Genomic DNA, 17,667 nt, shown 5'->3' with positions numbered 1-17,667 from the left:
TCTGTTTCCTTATGTCCTGTTGTCACTTTCTCTCAGAATAGGCCAGCCCCTCCTGCAGACAGCAGGTCCACCCGAGAACGCCCATCCCGGTGGGTCTTCAGGCTCGTGCCCTCCAGGGCCTCTCCGAGGCTGGTCCAGGTGCGTTCAGAGGACGATGTCTCTCTTCCCTCAGATGTCAGCGGAAGCAGTGGAGGGTGGACCTGCCAGCCACCAGCGTGGTGATCACGTTCCACAACGAAGCCAGGTCGGCCTTGCTGAGGACGGTGGTCAGGTAAGGGCAGGAGAGGCCACCCAGTGCCCACCTGCTGCACCATACGGGCGGTGGTCCCCGGCAGGGCTGCTGGACCCGGCTCGCATCCCCGGCGTGCCAGGCCAGAGCTGTCTGCTGGGGGTTCAGACGGGTCACCTGACCGCAGCACAAGGAGCGGCTGATTGATGGCTTCTCCAGCCAAGGATTGGGACCGTCGCAGGAGAATCCCCCACCCCAAGCGATACCCCTACAAGGCCTCCAAACTTTGTCTTTTTTTCTTTTTTTCACATTTATTTGTTTTTGAGAGAGAGAGAGAGAGAGAGAGAGAGAGAGCACAAGCAGGGGAAGAGCAGAGAGAGAGGGAGACACAGAACCCGAGGCAGGCACCGGGCTCTGAGCTCCCAGCACAGAGCCTGACACGGGGCTCGAACTCACTAATCGTGAGATCATGACCTGAGCCGACGTCAGAAGCTTCACCGACCGAGCCACCCAGGGGCCCCCACCTTTGTCTTTCTGTTTCCTCAGCGTGCTTAAGAAAAGCCCGCCCCACCTCATAAAAGAGATCATCTTGGTGGATGACTACAGCAATGACCGTAAGTACCAAGACGGTTCCTGCCCCTTGCCTGGCCCTTCTCCTGGGCGCCGGCCTTCCTTAGTGCCCGAAAAGGTCAGAAATCTGGGCCGTGTAAAGAAACAGGTGCCACTTTGATGCCCCAGGAGATCTGCCCACCGATGACTGGGAATCACAATACTTGAATACAGAGCCCTGGCAAACGAGGTTCCAAATTCTCTGCTTCTCTCTTTCCCTAGCTGAGGACGGGGCTCTCTTGGGGAAAATTGAGAAGGTGCGGGTTCTCAGAAATGATCGGCGAGAAGGTAAGACTCTTTTTCTTTTTCTTTTTTTTTTTTTTTTAAACTCTTTTTCTTAATTCAATTGCCAAGACAGTTGAATGCTGACTTTTCCTGAGCCCGAAATGTTTCAGCTAAAAGAACAATTAACTTTCTAGTCTTCGTGTGTGTGTCTCTCTCTCTCTCTCTCTCTCTTTCTACGGGAGCCTCTTGGGAGCCTCTCCCAGCAAAGCCGAGGGAGGACATTCAAAGCTTAATTGAAATTGTTTGTATACTAGGGCAAGAGTTCAAATTACATTTTTATTTATGTATTTAGAAAATTGGCGTCTCTCTTCCTTTTACGACCCAGGAAGTCTTATCAGTCCCTGGAGTACCAGAGTTTAGAAGGAAAACAAAGATTTAGCAATGAGAAGTTTGGTGACGCCAGGCTCCCGGCATCTGATAAAATAACGGATTCAAGTTTGACAGCCTGCTGAAGGTGAACCATCCCAAAAAGGGAGATGTTGCTGCAATTACATGCTTATTGGATTTTGCAAAGGCCAGCCGCAAAACCTGCGGTCAGTCTTGTCTGCCGGAGCTGGGCTTATCGAGTCCACTTTATTGGCAGTTAGGAGAGAGACTCCAAAGGGTTGGGGGGTGGGGGGGCGGGGAAAGTATTACTTTGAAGTGTCCGGAAAGGAAGCTAAAACCACAACGCAATTAACATCCAATGTATCGATGCTGTTTGAAGGGCTTGGTGGCTGGATTCTAGGCTCCTCCATGGTCCAGAGAAATCCTTCAGGGTAGGAAGACGGCACAGCTTTAAAACATGCCATCTTAGGGGCGCCTGGGTGGCGCAGTCGGTTAAGCGTCCGACTTCAGCCGGGTCACGATCTCGCGGTCCGTGAGTTCGAGCCCCGCGTCGGGCTCTGGGCTGACGGCTCAGAGCCTGGAGCCTGTTTCCGATTCTGTGTCTCCCTCTCTCTCTGCCCCTCCCCCATTCATGCTCTGTCTCTTTCTGTCCCAAAAATAAATAAACGTTGAAAAAAATTAAAAAAAAAAAAAAAAAAAAAAAAAAAACATGCCATCTTAGTTATTTGAAGATGACTCCGCTGATCCTGGAGTGGTGATTGTATTCTCTGATCAGTGTATATACTCTTCCTTCCGGTTCCTGTGCAGCCCGGTCAGAGTCAATCCAGGCAGCTTTTCTTAGCAGGAATTTCATCAGCGATAAAGTGATTGAGCCTATTAGGACAGTGCCATCAGCACCATGTTTTAACCAACCAAGATCATCGTTGCTCAGGTTCAAGATACATAAACAGTGGCATCAGCCCTGCCCTTGGGAAGCTCTATTTGCTGGACTCGCATCTATCTCCCAAGCTTAGAATAAGCCAGAACCTTGAGGTCAAACTGAAATCTTGCATTACATGTGCCCCCAAACAAACTGCATGATAACTTTTTGAACTGAAACCCAAAGTGCCTGGTAGCACAAGGAGGAAAAAAAAAAAAGAAAGAAAGAAAGAAAGAAAAAAGAAGAAGAAGAGGAGGAAAAAGAAAGAAATTATTTTTCATGGTGGCATTTTATAACTGACAGATCACTTGCTGGCCTTGTCAGAGTTTAACCTGAGACATCAGTGCCTCTGAGTGCTTTAAGTTAGGATGTTCACTTGGGTGAGACCGTGAGCTGATGCTTTGTTCTGGAAAGGGAGGGGGAGGGGCCGCTGTGGGAAGACAGAGTGTGGGAAGGAAACCTGTAAGCAAATGAAGCGGGTGGTACTGAGTGAGAAAAAGCACACACGGGAATGTATGTGTGCGCTTGGGTGTCCGTGTGTGCATGTATGTCTCCCATGTACTTGAACATCTATACAGGTGCTTCGTAATTCTTCGTAGATGTCAGAGAAAATCAGTTGCCTGAAACATTATGGCAGCGAAGGAACGGCCTTCGGTTTGTTTAGTGGGGGTTTTAATGTGCCAGTGACTTCATCTGGCTGCTTATTAGAATCGGCTGGGGAGCCTCAAAGATGACCCAGCCCTTCTAACTTGGTGGGAGCCCTGTGCCAAACTGTGTGTCCCGTGGTGGTTACCGGCTGAAATCTCAGTTCTCTCTGCCTTCTGATTGTTTCTTTTCACGGACTCCGCGGGGTCTCCCTTGTGCCTGAAGTTCAGGAGTCAGCCGAGCATTTATGAGGAGGTTATCTCCAGATTTGAGACGAACAAACCTCCTTTCCGGGATCTCCTCCTTTCAGTTTCTAGCCCCTCTCGAAACCCTGAACTCTGTCCTCTGACACCTCCAGCCAAAAAGGCTGTGTTGCAGCGGGTCGTGGCGTAACCTCGGGAGAAACACCACACACCCCTGGGCTTCACTCCCTGTGATTTTTCTCCTTTCAGGGATTGAATCCCCTCCAGTTTCTGCCTGCTTCTCACTGCTGTCTGGCCCTTTCCGATTCTTGCTTTTTCTCTTTTGGTCAGAGTTTATAACTCTTCTCTGAGCAAGAGCTTGTCTAATACAAGCTAAGACTCTCGACTTTGCAATTACCAGAACTAGAAGTCTTTATCTTTTTTCCCCCTCCCGTAGCATGCCGATCTAGAAGAATCATTGAAAACCCATTTTGACTACTCTGTATAAAGGAACTTGAAAACGCTGTCCTCACGGGTCGTGAATAGTCACATCATCTTCATATACAGTTGTGCCCCCTTATCCACAGGAATACGTTCTAAGACCCCCCAGTGGACGCCTAAAACCACGGATAGTAAGGGACCCTGAATAAACTTTTTCCCTATACGTGCGTATCTCCAGCAAGGTGTAAGTTATAAATTAGGCAGAGTAAGAGATAAACCATAATAACTAATAATAAAATAGAACATTTATAACTATACTGTATAAAAGCTACATGAATGTGGTCTCTCTCTCTCAAAATATCTTATCGTTCCATCCTCACCCTTCTTGTGATGATGTGAGGTGATAAAATGCCCCCATGATAAGATGAAGGGAGGGGGATGACACAGACTTGTGACATAACGTTAGGCTACTGCTGACCTTCTGATGATGTGTCAGAAGGAGGATCCCCTGGCTTCCAGACCTCAGTTGACCACAGGTACCTGAAATTGTGACATGCACAACCACGGGTAATCATGACAGGGGACACTGCGGAAAGCCCGGCATACACAGCAAAGGCCATTTATGACCGCGTCATCCAGTGACAGAGATACGACTTGTGATAAGACTTGGTGTGATATGGGGCGCCTGGGTGGCGCAGTCGGTTAAGCGTCCGACTTCAGCCAGGTCACGATCTCGCGGTCCGTGAGTTCGAGCCCCGCGTCGGGCTCTGGGCTGATGGCTCAGAGCCTGGAGCCTGTTTCCAATTCTGTGTCTCTCTCTCTGCCCCTCCCCCGTTCATGCTCTGTCTCTCTCTGTCCCAAAAATAAATAAACGTTGAAAAAAAAAAAATTCTAAAAAAAATAAAAAAAAAAATAAAAAAAAAGACTTGGTGTGATAGTAAAAGATCCATATTATTAGCAGACCACAGTACGTAAACTGTGGAAATTTGACCTGTCGTGGAACTAATTTTCTGTGAAACCCGGTCAGCCGGGATTTGCCACCGATGTTCTTCGGCTGTGGTAGGTCTTGGACAGGCAAAGATATTTGCAGCACCCTTAGCGTTACGTCATCGCCATTAAAATCGGTACCACCAGCGCCTGAAGGTGTCCGAGTAACACCTCCCTTGCCCCAGTTAAGGAGAAAACTGTTGCTGCGTCAGAAGAAGGTAGTCGGAAAAGTTCCACGTTTCAGTTGCTTGATAAAGGAGACTTCAGGTTCTTAAGGGCCTGACTCAGAGGGCAGTCGTTCTCAGAAAGTTGCCTTCCTCGTCCTCCAATGAACTTAGGAACGGAGATCCTGACAGAAGCCTGTCTTGGTAACCACAGGGCAGGGTTGATCCTGCCCCCCAACTCTGTACTAGACTGTGCCCGGCAAGAGGGGGCGGCAGGGGGATGTCAATGCTGTATGTGCTGTTTTGTTGCCTTTTTCTCAGATACTCTGATGCGCTTTTGAAATCACTCCCGCAGGCCTGATGCGCTCACGGGTCCGGGGGGCCGATGCGGCCCAGGCCAAGGTCCTGACGTTCCTGGACAGCCACTGTGAGTGCAACGACCACTGGCTGGAGCCCCTCCTGGAGAGGGTGGCTGAGGTGAGGCCCGGGGCTCGTGCTGAAAAGGGGAGGGGGGGAAACGTGCCTCTGGCACAACCGCTCCAAGAATATTCCGTTCGCTGTAGGAATCTTATCACTGGAGAGAAAACCACTTTGATGAGTCGGAGGCGAGGAGCGGCGGAGGCTGGCGAGAGCCTGATCAGTTTCCCACGGTCCCTTTCCTCTTAGGAGGGTCTGCCTTCTCTCTGAGCTCAGGAGGGGCCGAGCGCTGAGGACAGCGCTCGGCGTCCAGCAAGTGCACTCGGAGCGGCTGATGAGCCATCGCCGCCTCCAGAGGGCCGGGAGGGCAGGCTGGCCACCTCCAGCCATGCTGCTCGCCGACGAGCCCAGCCTGCCGGCTCGTGGCGGAACGGGGTGCCCGTGAGCACACAGTTGACCGTTAGAGGCTGTCAGGGTGCCCCGGGGTGCAATTTGTGTACCTCTGTCGCTAGAAACGTCATCACTGGTATTACCTTCGGCCTTTTGTCATTTCGCTTGCCTTTTGCTTGCTTTCCTGACTTTTCTTTTCTCCGTACTGAGAAAGGGTTTCTTTGGGGTGATAAAGCGAACCTAACGGAAGTACTGGAGAAATCGGAAACGAAAAAGTGAGGCCTTTTACGAGTCATGTGTGACATGGGTAGCTGAGGGGCACTGAATCATGAAATACTCAATAACCACAAGCTCCCAGTGATGATGATGTTATGACGGTATTGATGATCTTGACTCCGTGTCCCAGTTATTAGTGATACTACGATATTCGGGACTGTTCACCGAGCGCTAACTATGTGTTAGATAAATTACGTATTGACCCCATTTGCCCCACGAGGAACCTGGGGGTTAACGTGTTTAATAACACATCCAAAGTTCATGCAGGAGACACAGCCAGGGTTGCAAAGCAGTTTCTGCTGCATCCCCTCTCACTGAGCCCTCTTACACCTATACATGCACCTAGCCGAGAGAAGAACCCTCTGGAATCCCGTCCTCTCCAGGCCTGTTCTCACACAACCAGACTCCTCCTTGGTCGCAGAGGACACGGCCACAGCCAAGATATTAGCGTGTGTGGAGACCGCAGGTTTCTGCCATCAAACTGTCAGAATTCTTTCAAATACTCTCTCTTGAGGACAGGAGTGGAAAATTGCAACTCTCGCCAATTCCAGTCCTATCAGAAGAGGTCAAGGGGCGCCTGGGGGGCTCAACCAGTTGAGCGTTTGACTCTGGATTTCGGCTCGGGTCGCGATCTCACGGTTTGTGGGCTCGAGCCTCGTGTTGAGCTCTGCACTGACAGTTTGGAGCCTGCTTGGGATTCTCTCTCTCTCCTTCTCGCTCTGCCCCTCTCTTGCTCACACTCTCTCTCTCTCTCTCTCAAAATAAACTTAAAAAAAAAAAAAAGAAGTCAAAACAAAAGAAGTGGACTGAGAAGGAGAGCAAATTATGCTATTTGGTGCCCATCCCCAGGTCCGGACCAGGCAAGGGAAGACTTGATTCTCCCTTCTCAGCGCACGGGGTTTTGTGTCCCGTAAACTCGCTCCTGGGTGATGTCAGAACTTTATACTGTTCTTTTACGTGTTCCTCTGATGTATTAGGCTCTTAGCTCTGCTGATTCTGTTACCAATTTGTTTTTCGAAGTCTTTGCTCTGGTTAACACGGGTTCTGTAAACGGCTGGAGGACAGCACTTCCTCTTCCGTTAACTAGCCGCGTGGGGCAGCGCCTCTCCCCAGCATCAAGCATCTCGTTTGAAAGAGGGCAGGAAGGTTAAAAGGCCTTATGTTCACAAACTCTTACCAGAATAATAACCGCGGCATAAAGAAATGCCTCCATTGGGGCGCCTGGGTGGCGCAGTCGGTTAAGCGTCCGACTTCAGCCAGGTCACGATCTCGCGGTCCGTGAGTTCGAGCCCCGTGTCAGGCTCTGGGCTGATGGCTCGGAGCCTGGAGCCTGTTTCCGATTCTGTGTCTCCCTCTCTCTCTGCCCCTCCCCCGTTCATGCTCTGTCTCTCTCTGTCCCAAAAATAAATAAACGTTGAAAAAAAAATTAAAAAAAAAAAAAAAAAAAGAAATGCCTCCATCTAAGGGAAAAAATGTTCTTGTTTGGTAGAAATCACCGGTAAGACCTGCGTAGGGTCTGGAATTCTCTAGCCGACTTGGCTTCCGTTCTGCCGAAATAATACTCGGTCACTCTGCTCATGCCCTTGCGTTGCCGTGTGGGTGTCTCGGCCAGGAGTCCACTCCCAAGGCCGCGGCTCACAGTTCTGATGTTTCAGTGCAGCTGAGCTTAGATTCTGTCAGGACGAAAGCAGCCCCGTGGTCGGCGTTTGGACATTAGGGAAAACGGAAGAGCGCGCTGGGGACCCTGGCACGGTCCCTGCCTCCAGCCGGGGCAGCAAACGCCTGAGGCACCCCGTGCCCACGGCTGCCTCCTCTCAGGGAGTGATTCTCTCTGCCCGCTCACCCTCGACCTTGCTCGGCACAGAATAGGGCCCGTCCACGGGACGGCTGAGGGCAGGGCGCGCGCGTTGGATGGGGGGGCCCCAAGGTCCCCTGGAGCACAGCGTGGTTAGCGATGGCAGGCGGTGGGTTTCACTGAAACTGCCTGCCACGAATGCCTGCCTTTTGTGGGGTGGGATCCTTTGTTCTGTTTGTGTTACCTACTCCTGTCTTTTGCGCATTTGTGTTTCAGGACAGGACTCGGGTCGTGTCCCCCATCATCGACGTCATCAATATGGACAACTTTCAGTACGTGGGGGCATCCGCTGACCTGAAAGGCGGTAAGCGCGGCTCCTGGTCCCCCCCCACCCCCCCGCCTCGCTCTTGCTGTCTGTGTGGCGTCTGATCGCTGCTCCTTCTCAGCGTCTCGAGTGACAGTGACAGCAGCTTTCACGCTGCCGGTGCACGCACCGCGAGCAAAGGGTGTCTCTGTGCTCGACAAGTGGGATCTCCTAAAGAGAGCGAAAAATAGCCTTATTCCCCTTAGAGGACTTCCTGTGTTTCCTGTTCTTCTCTTATCTCGTTGGCCTTCTGTGGCTGTTATGACACGTGTGGCTCAGTACACACGACTGGTGTCATTTTTAATCGGAAGATGAAGCCTTCCCAGGTCGGAGTCTGGGATGAGGATCCGCCAGGGCTGACAGGCCGTGTGCGGTGAGCATCAGAGCTCAGCATCGGGCCTGGCTTTGCCTCCCCTGTGACGCCAGCTCCTCTGACAGCGACAGCCTGCCTCTCCCTGGTGGCAGAGCCATCCAGGTCACCTGCCCTGCCGCCCGGATCACCTGAGTCATCCCCAATTCCCGCTGACCACCCAAGCCCGCTCGTCACCAAGTCCTGCCGATTTTACCCCTTTGCGTGGCTTGGTTGCAGGTACCCCCCTACACTACCCCCCCCCACCCCCCCCCCCCTGCCGACCACTCACATCCTGCTTCACTTTCGGGTCACCTCGAGTGTAGGTGGCCACACCAGCTTCCTGTTGATCCTCATAGCCTCCGGATGTGTTCTGTCACACCCAGCCCCCTTGGGGCCCCGTTAGTGACTTTTCTTGTGCTCTTCACGTTCCCAGAAATTGTCACAGGCCCCAGAACCCCTGTTCGACTATACCGTGCTGGCTGCATGTATCGGCATTTGCTGGGTTAGAAATTCAAGCCGAGAACTTGTTAAAACACGAGGCGATGCAAATATACATCCAGTTGTCCATCAGAGTGCCGATCTCGTACGTCCTACAGCTTCTGGAAAGCTCCATCATGGGCTTTTGAAAGAGTGAGCCTGAAAGAGGCACTTACATAAGGTCTCATGTAAATATAAACGTGGCTTTGACGTGGCAGACCCCCAGAAGGGTCTGTGGACCCCCACGGGCTCCTGGACCTTGCCTGGGGACCCGCCGGTCTCATGCAGGGCTCCATGGTGCTGATGGCAGCGTAGGGATCACACTGGCCCCTCGAAGGGACTGGTCACGTGACACGCGGCTCTTACTAGTGTCCTTCTGTCCCTGGGACTGTGGGGTGGGGGTGGGGCAGGGGGTGGCTGGTGACACAGGGCTCTGCCACCGCCCGGTCATAAACTCTCTGTGCTCTGAACCTCAGCCGGTTGGCGGTCACGCCTCTCGGAGCCCGGCTGAGAGCCAGTAGGTCAGCTGAGACCGCTCAAAGCAGCTGAAAGAGACGTCAGAGCCTGTGCCTTCTGCCTGTGTAATGTCTTCGCTCTTGACCCTTCCCACCTACGGTCCACGAAGTCTTTTCTGCCTGCCCAGCGGCACCCCAGTTGCTCTGTGTGAACCTGAGGGTCGCTTTGCCCATCTTCCAACACCTTGAGTGGATGCCACGAGGACGGACTGTTGCAGACAGACACAGGAGCCACTGATGGCCTGGCACGGAGAAAAGAAGACCGCGAAACTCTCAAAACGGGCGCAGCCTCAGGAAACAGAATGCCGGGGTGGTCCGGGCGACTCCGGCTTTTGGCCCCACCTGCCAGCTGACCTCTGCTCCTCCGCGTGCCCGTCTGAGAAGCGGGGTGCTAGTGTCGTGGGCAGCGAAGGGATGAGCCTCGCCGGCACGAGGTCCGTGATGTGGCCAGGCAGGTTCCCCCGTCCCGAGCCATCGGCAGCGGGACCGTCGCCGTGGGAGGGCTCTACGCGCATCAGGAGACACGGAGTTCAAAAACGATTCTCCGCAAACGGCGAGACGGTTTGGCCGCTTTAAAGGGGACAGATCCTTAGTTACCAAGAAAGCGTCGGTCTTCAGAATGTCTTTGTCCCCGAGGACTTGCAAGAGCTGAGATTTGATGGGCTCTCTTGCTCCCAGAGCAGCTTCCTGTGTGAGAGCCAGTGCAGGGACCCAGATGCTCTGAGGGCGGGGCTCAGGCCTCCTGCCGGGGTCGGAAGAAGAAGAGGCACCAGGTTTACTCCAGGAGCCCTTTAGGGGGAAAAGAAATCAAGGACGGCACTTTTAGCACATTCTCAAAACCTAACAAAGTTTGTCTGTTTGGACCAAATTAATAAAATAAGAATGAACATTCGCAAGCAGCAGGTGGTGTCAAAGTCACCTGGCCCGCTGGGGCCTCTGCGTTGTCTGCTGATCACACAGACAGGACGTTTGTTGTTTCCCTGGTTGAGGCAGGCCTCGGGGAGTGCTGGGCTCTTCGGGAAAGCCAGTGTGGAGCCTGCCTCAGTTTCCTCCCTGGGCTCCCGTCTCTGCCGCCTGGCCCCCCCAGCCACTCGCCTCTTCTTTGCTAGCCTGTGGCACTCGGCAGTACCAGCGGGGGGGCCTTTGTGGTCCCATGCCTCTGGAGGGGCCATCTGGTGTGCCGTGCTAGCCCAGGAGACCCCCGGCTGAGGCCTCCCACCCTGCCCTGTTCAGGCTACAGACATGGGGGCTGGCGGGACAACCAGACCTTGACCTCAGAGCACCCCGAAGAGAGATCCGAACCTAGGCCTTGCATGGTCCCTGCTGGCCCAGGCCCCATGGCACAGAGCTGAAGGACAGATGGCCCTGGAGTAATTAGGTTCAGCTGCCAGACCCTTGGAAACGCAGTATCGTGAGCCCCCTGTCACCAAGAAGTGGTCTCCTCGTGCATCTCTGGAGCATCAGTGGGTGGGGTGTGGGGCACCCACGGCTCGGTGCGGGGTGCCTTCTGAGTAAAGGCGAGACACGGCAATACAAACATCAGAAACCACGGGCAGGTACCGGGCCTGCGCTCGGCTGTCCCAAGCAGCCTGTGGCTTCTAGAAGTGACTTGGGACGGCGGCCGTTATTTCTCAGAAATTGCAGCTTGCTGCCCACTGCGCTGGCAGCCAAAGGAAGTATTTGGCTCATTTTCGTCAAAAAGTGGTCCCTCTGTCCCCCCCCCCCCCCCCAATACGGTTTGGTTGCAGCCAGGAGACGCTGAGAGGATCCCAGGTTGCAGGCCCAGGGACCCTGTCATCTTGTCCCCTCCCCTGGGTTCTTCTTTTGCCCCAGGACAGTGTTGGAGGCCCGGTGGCAGATTTGACTTTGTCCCTCTTTTTTCTCTCGCCTCCCTACAGCCCTCGGGTGTGCAGGGTGTGTCCACACGGACCCCCCTTCTCTCCCTGGGTCCGTTACCCTGAGGCATTTTCATCCTAGGAAAGCCTGACCCGCGTTTTCTGTTCAGAGGGAGCCTCTCCAGCATGCGCCTTCCCTGCCGGTCTCCTGCCCAGGTCCCCCGGGCGCCCTCTCCCTCCCGCTGAGGCTTTCATGGTCACGCTCTTTTCTTGTTTTTTTTTTTTTTTTTTTTTTGCTGTGTGTGGTTTCAGTGAGTCCAGTCCAAACATCAAATACAAATACGTCTAAGCCGTGAGGGATGGAGGTGCAGGAGCACAGTTCGTACTTATCGGCGCCTTGTGTTTTGTGTCTTCTCTGTGGCCGGCAGGTTTTGACTGGAACTTGGTATTCAAATGGGATTACATGACGCCCGAGCAGAGAAGATCCCGCCAGGGGAACCCGGTCGCCCCCATAAAGTAAGTGCCGGGCATCCTTTGGGGTGCCCCTCACAGGTGAGACCCCAGGCCCCGTGTTTTCTAGACACTCAGTTAAGCTCTTCCTCTTCCTGCCGGCACTTGACATTGAGTTCTCAGGGCATCTACTGGGAAGGAAGTAGGGGCTCAGTTAACTGCCTCTCAGGCTGACCGGGAGACACAGAGGTGATGGGTCGCATCTAACGTGAGGAACCAGCTCCAGGATAAGGGCAGCTGATATTATTGGGTCGCTTGCAGAATCTCCTGAGAGCTTATACGTATCGTTCTTTGTAATCTTCTAAGGAAACGGAGGCACGGAAAGGCCACCTGTCAGTGAGTGCCCCCGGCTTCAGTGGTCACTCTCTCGTAGGGGACCGGGTCCGGCCCCTTGCGCTGTGGGAGCGTCTGAGCAGGGCAGGTGGGAAGCATTTGAAGTCAGCAGCGGAAAAACCGCGACAGCATCCTGAGCCCCGACTGGGGAACGGTGGCTGTGGCTTCGTTTTTAAGCTCACCTTATAGACCTGACCTTGGCGGTAGAATGCAGGAGTGCTGTCCTTGACCTTTGATCTCTCCCTCTCTTCCCTTCCACCCTCTCTGCCTTTTCAGAACCCCTATGATTGCTGGAGGGCTGTTCGTGATGGACAAGCTCTATTTTGAAGAACTGGGGAAGTACGACATGATGATGGACGTGTGGGGAGGAGAGAACCTGGGTACGTGTGAGCCTGTGTCTTGGCTCTCCAAGCCTGGTGAAGCCGTGGCCTTCCGCCCAGCAAGGGCGCCCGACTGAAAAGCGGAAGCTTGGAAGAGGCTGTTAGGCAAGAGCTTGTGGTATACAGGTGGCCAGTTGGCAACCAGCTATAAAGACGTTAGTCACCGTTCATCAGACCCCGTCCGTCCCCGAATAAGTATCGATAACCTACCTTTCTCTCTTCAGGGTGTCTTGGGTTGGGCGTTAAAATCCATCGCCCTAAGTTAGAATGAGGGATGCTAGAAGACAGACACTGTCTTTGAAGGAAAATGCAAACTTTTCAATGTCGTGTGGACCCAAGGGTTTGGAAAGCAAGCTTAACAAACACGGGGAAGCACTTCAGGCTGTAGGATTTGCTTTCAGCCGTGTAGAGTGGAAAGTGAGTCCGGGCCAGCCTCGTGGGGTTGACCATAGTCCCGGAAATCAGACGGCGTGAAGAGGCCTTGGCATTTAATCCCTCCTTGACTACTTTGTGAACGGTTCTCATTTAGTTTGATTTTTTTGTTTGTTTGTTTTTACTAACCCGTGCTAATCGTTGTTCCTCAGGTTTAGGGACAGTGAAATTTTATTTTATTTTTTAACGTTTATTTTGGAGAGACAGAGAGGACAGGGTTTGAGCAGGGGAGGGGCAGAGAGAGAGGGAGACACAGAATCTGAGGCAGGCTCCGGGCTCTGAGTTGTCAGCACAGAGCCCGACGCGGGGCTTGAACTCACAAACCGCGAGATCATGACCTGAGCCGAAGTCGGACACTGAACTGACTGAGCCACCCAGGCGCCCAATTCTATACAATGAAATTTTATAGACTTTGGTCTGGGTTAGTACCTGCACCATACTTACTGCATTGAGATGAAAAGATTTCTTGTTTTGTTTGATTTTTGCTTGGTTGGTTTTGTTTTTTGTCGTTGTCGTCGTCGTTTTTTGCTGGGGGTCCTGAACTGATTCTCCTCAGCTATTGACGCTGTTCGGTACCATCCGCCCTTGGGTGGGCAAACCCTGGGAGAAAGCAGGGCAGGGACAAAGGAGAGGACAAATGATGTCACCGTCAGTTTTAGGAGTTTTTACCCGTAACAGAAACTTTGACATTTTTTGTTAGTTAAGAAGAAAAAAAGCTCGCCGCGCCTGTTTTATTTCTCTGACTTTATGATGTTAAAGTTAGTGATAGCATCTCCTCTGTGGAGATTTGTCTGCCTCGGTTTGATGTTGAAAGCTTCTTTGGGCTCAGTAACAACACTGGGACAAAGGACCATGAGTCAAACTCCTTTTGGTTGTTTTTTTAATGACACGGTGACAGGTAGGGAGGACTTGTATGAAAGTCGTTTGAGCACGAAAGGCTTCAGAAGAATGATTAACCTTCTGAAGAGAATTCCGTGTCACCCTCAGTCCCCAGACATCTCCTGATGGCTTCGTGGAAATCTGGCCAGCCGGGACCACCCAGTAGGACAGGGCATCACTTGGGTGACCGTGGTTTTCAAAAGGTGTGCTGTCAGCTGAAAGCATGGATTAGGCCGATGATGTGGCAGCCAGCCTTTGTGTCACAGAAGAGTGTCGATATAAATACCAAAGGGGACATTTCACCAGAGACCTGAGGGAGGGGAGGCCGTTTTCTTAAATGCCCTGGAGTTTTTGTTGGTTTGGTTTTTGTATTTATGTAGCTGTGCCATGTGTGAGGTCCCGCGGAAGGGCTTGAGGGGCCTCGGTGGGGGTGGGGCCGGACAGGGAGGAAGGGGCTGGAACAGTCCCTGCGTGGGTGCCGTCTGGCATCGTCCCTTCCCTTGCCCGGCTCCGTAAAGCCGCTCTCGAGGAGTCTGCCACTGGCTCTGGAAGGTGAACAGGCGTAGGGCTTCAGCAAGAGAAGTCCCCAATCTGAGTCTGTTTGACACCTCTCTGACTTCTTTTCTGAGCGCCGGGTGGGTGTGGACGTGTGTCGGGAGAGGTGGGATGCTCCGAGTAACACCCAAGGCCACCTCGAGGTGCACCCCCCCCCCCCAAACCACTGCACCTTCCACTTTTCCTAGCTGGCAACGTAAGTCTAACGTAAGCAATGAAAAAGAAAGACGGAGAACCTGGTCCCCGGCCCCCGTGAGACGTAGGCGTTAGGCTCCTTGGACACGTGATTTGTCCTCTGTGCCGTGTCCCCACAGCATTAGCCAGATGCTGACTGCTTCCGGTGCCTCATCTCATTTTGTGCTTGCTTTCTTTTTTTTTCGGTTGAGGTGTAGTTAGGCACGGCGCCACGGTTTTGTTCGTTTCGGGTGCGCAACCTAGAGATTTTCGCCAGCGCTGTGCGTCTCGTTTCATGCTTTCTTGAAGGACCAAGGTCCTGCCCGAGACCTCATGGCTGGTTGTTAGCAGAGCCGAGAAGCAAACAAGTGGCCTGATCCAAAAGCCACCAAGTTATCCTGCGTAATTGTTCCCAAGTTGTAGCGTCCCCAAGTTCAAGTGCAATCAGAGTTGAACGTAATCGTACTTCTGCGTGGCCTTCCAAATCTCCCGCCAGGTCTCTGAATGGATCCCTTCCTGGTTTAACACACGCCCTCCACGGAAGCCACGGGGCCTTCCTAGCCCCCAGATGGAATGTTCCAGTTAGGCAAGCGTATATTTAAATTTTTGTTCTCCTGAAATGCAGAGAACTTCTTATTCAAAGCTTTGTTGGGCACGGAGAAAGTCAGAAACCCGTCACGGCAGAGACTTGGGTTGGTCATGACCCTACATTTTTCAAGGCTGCGAGGGAATTGGTTATGAGAGGCCCATGGCAGCTGCATGGATCACTCCTCTCTAGCCAACGAGGGGTTTCCTACTTGAGTTTGCTAGATCCAGTCCTAGGAACTCCCTTCGTGCCCGAGGGGGTGTTACGTGCCTTCAGCGGTGCGGTCTGGGCGCCTGCTGCCACAGACAGGGCTGTGCCTGGAGGATTTATCCAGCAGCTCGCTTGTGGTGTGCCCTAATCGATTCCACCTCCTTTCTGACCCTTTTATACTTCCAGCAGTGACTGCTAATTCTGTGCATTCTATCTCGCTTCCTCACCGTGTTCTTACGGGTGTGAAATGATGTCGAGAAAGTGCCCTTTTTATACAAACCATGAAGACTGTTGCGGTCACTGAGATGGTTGGTGAGGAGGACAGGTGCCTGGTCAGAGGGCGCCAGGCTGTTCCAGAAGCCAGCCACGCGCCGAGCTTTTCCCCAGTACAGACGCTCAGGGCAGTGTGTATGTTGAAGTTGGCCTGAGCATCTCATTACTCCTGCAGGTAGATTCTGTGTCGAAGCAGGTGAACCATTGGTTACTGACCAGTGAAGTCCATGGCCAGCTCTTGAGGGTTCTGTGTTACTTGGGCATCTTTGGTCATTACCACAGTCCAAAGGCACCTGTGAACTTTCCAGGTGACTTGCAGCCTGCTGATAATGCAAAGTTCTGGATAAGCGTAAATTTTGGAATTTAAGGGGAGGGTCGTTTTCTCCTGAAGAGAGAAAGTCCAGCTGCTTACTCGTGGTCAGTGCCCTGAAAATAAGTTGTCGAGGAAGTTGGCCTATACGGTGGCCGGTTACATCTGACATCGAAGCTCCATTGTGGGTGTTTCATGCTTTTTAATTCATGGATGTTTATACCCCTTCCTGGTGCCTTTTCTAAGGGTGTCGATACAAAGCAAGTGCGAACGTAATAGCCCCTGATCACGAACCCGCTGGTGAAGAATTCAGGGCAAGCATTTCATCAGTTAATACCTGTGATGCCGCACGGATACGCGAGGTCTTGTGCCTGGAGTCCCTCCATGTTCAAAATAGACCAGAGAATCACATTTGTCTGCAGGTGTCTCGTCTGAATCTGAAAAACGTTTCTGCATGCTCTTTTGTTGGTTTTTTTTTTTTTTTTTTTTTTAATTTGGAACCGAATTCTTGAATGTAAACATGGGATTTGGTAACACAGATCTAGCTGACTCCATAATTTGGATCTGTGCTCAAATCTAAGCTAGTAAATGTCCCAGGGTAGAGAGTTTGTTTGACATTCTTCTTTTTGTCTACACCACCTCCCATTTCTGTAAAAAAACACCGCTGTGGAGACACCCTCTTGGTGAACCGCAGTACAAACTTTCCTTCCGTCTTTTTTTTTTTCTCTTCAACTTTATTGAGGTGCCGTTGACGATTTAACGTTGTGTATATTTAAGGCACGCAACTTGTATTCGCTACAGTCAGGCTGATCTGCCTGCACATACTTTCTTGATTGTGCTATGGAGCCAGGAGATACTGGGTGTGTCCAATGTCCCCACTGTAGAATGTTCAGGACCAGGTTCTGGAAGGAGGCAGGCTCCCTGTTCACATCTCCTTCAGGAGACGAGGGCACGAGAGCCCTTTGATGGGATACTGGCGGGTGGATGTCTGTGCCCTGTCTGGGGTGGCTGCTGCTCAGAACAGTCCAGGGCTCCGTCAGTCACCCTGTCTCATTCATCGCCTCAGAGATCTCGTTCCGCGTGTGGCAGTGCGGCGGCAGCCTGGAGATCGTCCCCTGCAGCCGCGTGGGACACGTGTTCCGGAAGCAGCACCCCTACACCTTCCCGGGTGGCAGCGGCACCGTCTTCGCCCGGTGAGTGGCTATGAGGGGCTGAGCGGGGACAGGAACACCGGTGGCCACCACCACCCAGACGGGACTTAACCTCGGGCTGTATGGAAGCAGGTGTCCTTCCCTGGGGTGCCACTCAGCAAGGACGGGGACCGACTGTGCCCACAGCAGCACGGGTGCCACTCACTCTGCTGAGTGACAAGTGGCATGGTGTTTAATCCCGTTTCTAGGACGGTGTCAGAAGGACACAGCTATGGTGACAGGGAGCAGACAGGGGTGGGGCGGAGGCGTGAGTACAGAGGGGCAGCCTGAGGGGTGTCTGGGGTGACCGTGCCTTCCTGCATCCTGATGTGGTAGTAATGACACCAGTCTGTACACGTGTGAAAGCTCAGACAACTGGACACCCCCCCCACCCCCCCACCCCCGCCCGCCGGCAGAATGTGTGAGAAAACGTTATTGTCAACAAGAGGAACTTGATATGTTACCACTCAGGGCACCGTATGTGAACAACACGAAAGTCAGGCCGTACTAAATTCACGCCAAAAAGACGCGGCGTACGGAAATGATTTATGGTAGATAACAGAAATATCTTCGCAAACGTGAAGATACCAAATCAAGAGTTTTCTGAAGAAGACAGGCCAATTACC

General features: G+C 52.7%; 1 protein-coding gene across 2 annotated transcripts in view; it reads left to right on the top strand.

Annotated features, from left to right (window-relative positions):
- Positions 1-17,667, top strand: part of GALNT2 (polypeptide N-acetylgalactosaminyltransferase 2) — a 194,882-nt gene that overhangs the window by 156,230 nt on the left and 20,985 nt on the right. For both annotated transcript variants that reach the window (XM_086679705.1, XM_086679706.1), the window contains exons 4-11: positions 173-271; positions 776-843; positions 1,061-1,126; positions 5,144-5,265; positions 7,943-8,030; positions 11,638-11,725; positions 12,329-12,432; positions 16,918-17,044. In XM_086679705.1, coding sequence (XP_086535831.1) covers positions 173-271; positions 776-843; positions 1,061-1,126; positions 5,144-5,265; positions 7,943-8,030; positions 11,638-11,725; positions 12,329-12,432; positions 16,918-17,044 — 762 coding nt within the window. The remainder of the gene's footprint in view (positions 1-172; positions 272-775; positions 844-1,060; positions 1,127-5,143; positions 5,266-7,942; positions 8,031-11,637; positions 11,726-12,328; positions 12,433-16,917; positions 17,045-17,667) is intronic.

The sequence above is a fragment of the Puma concolor genome, chromosome D2, assembly GCF_028749965.1.
Source record: "Puma concolor isolate L17-30 chromosome D2, mPumCon1.1.hap2, whole genome shotgun sequence".
Classification (NCBI taxonomy): Eukaryota; Metazoa; Chordata; class Mammalia; order Carnivora; family Felidae; genus Puma; species Puma concolor.
This window is presented reverse-complemented; position numbering and strand designations above follow the sequence as displayed.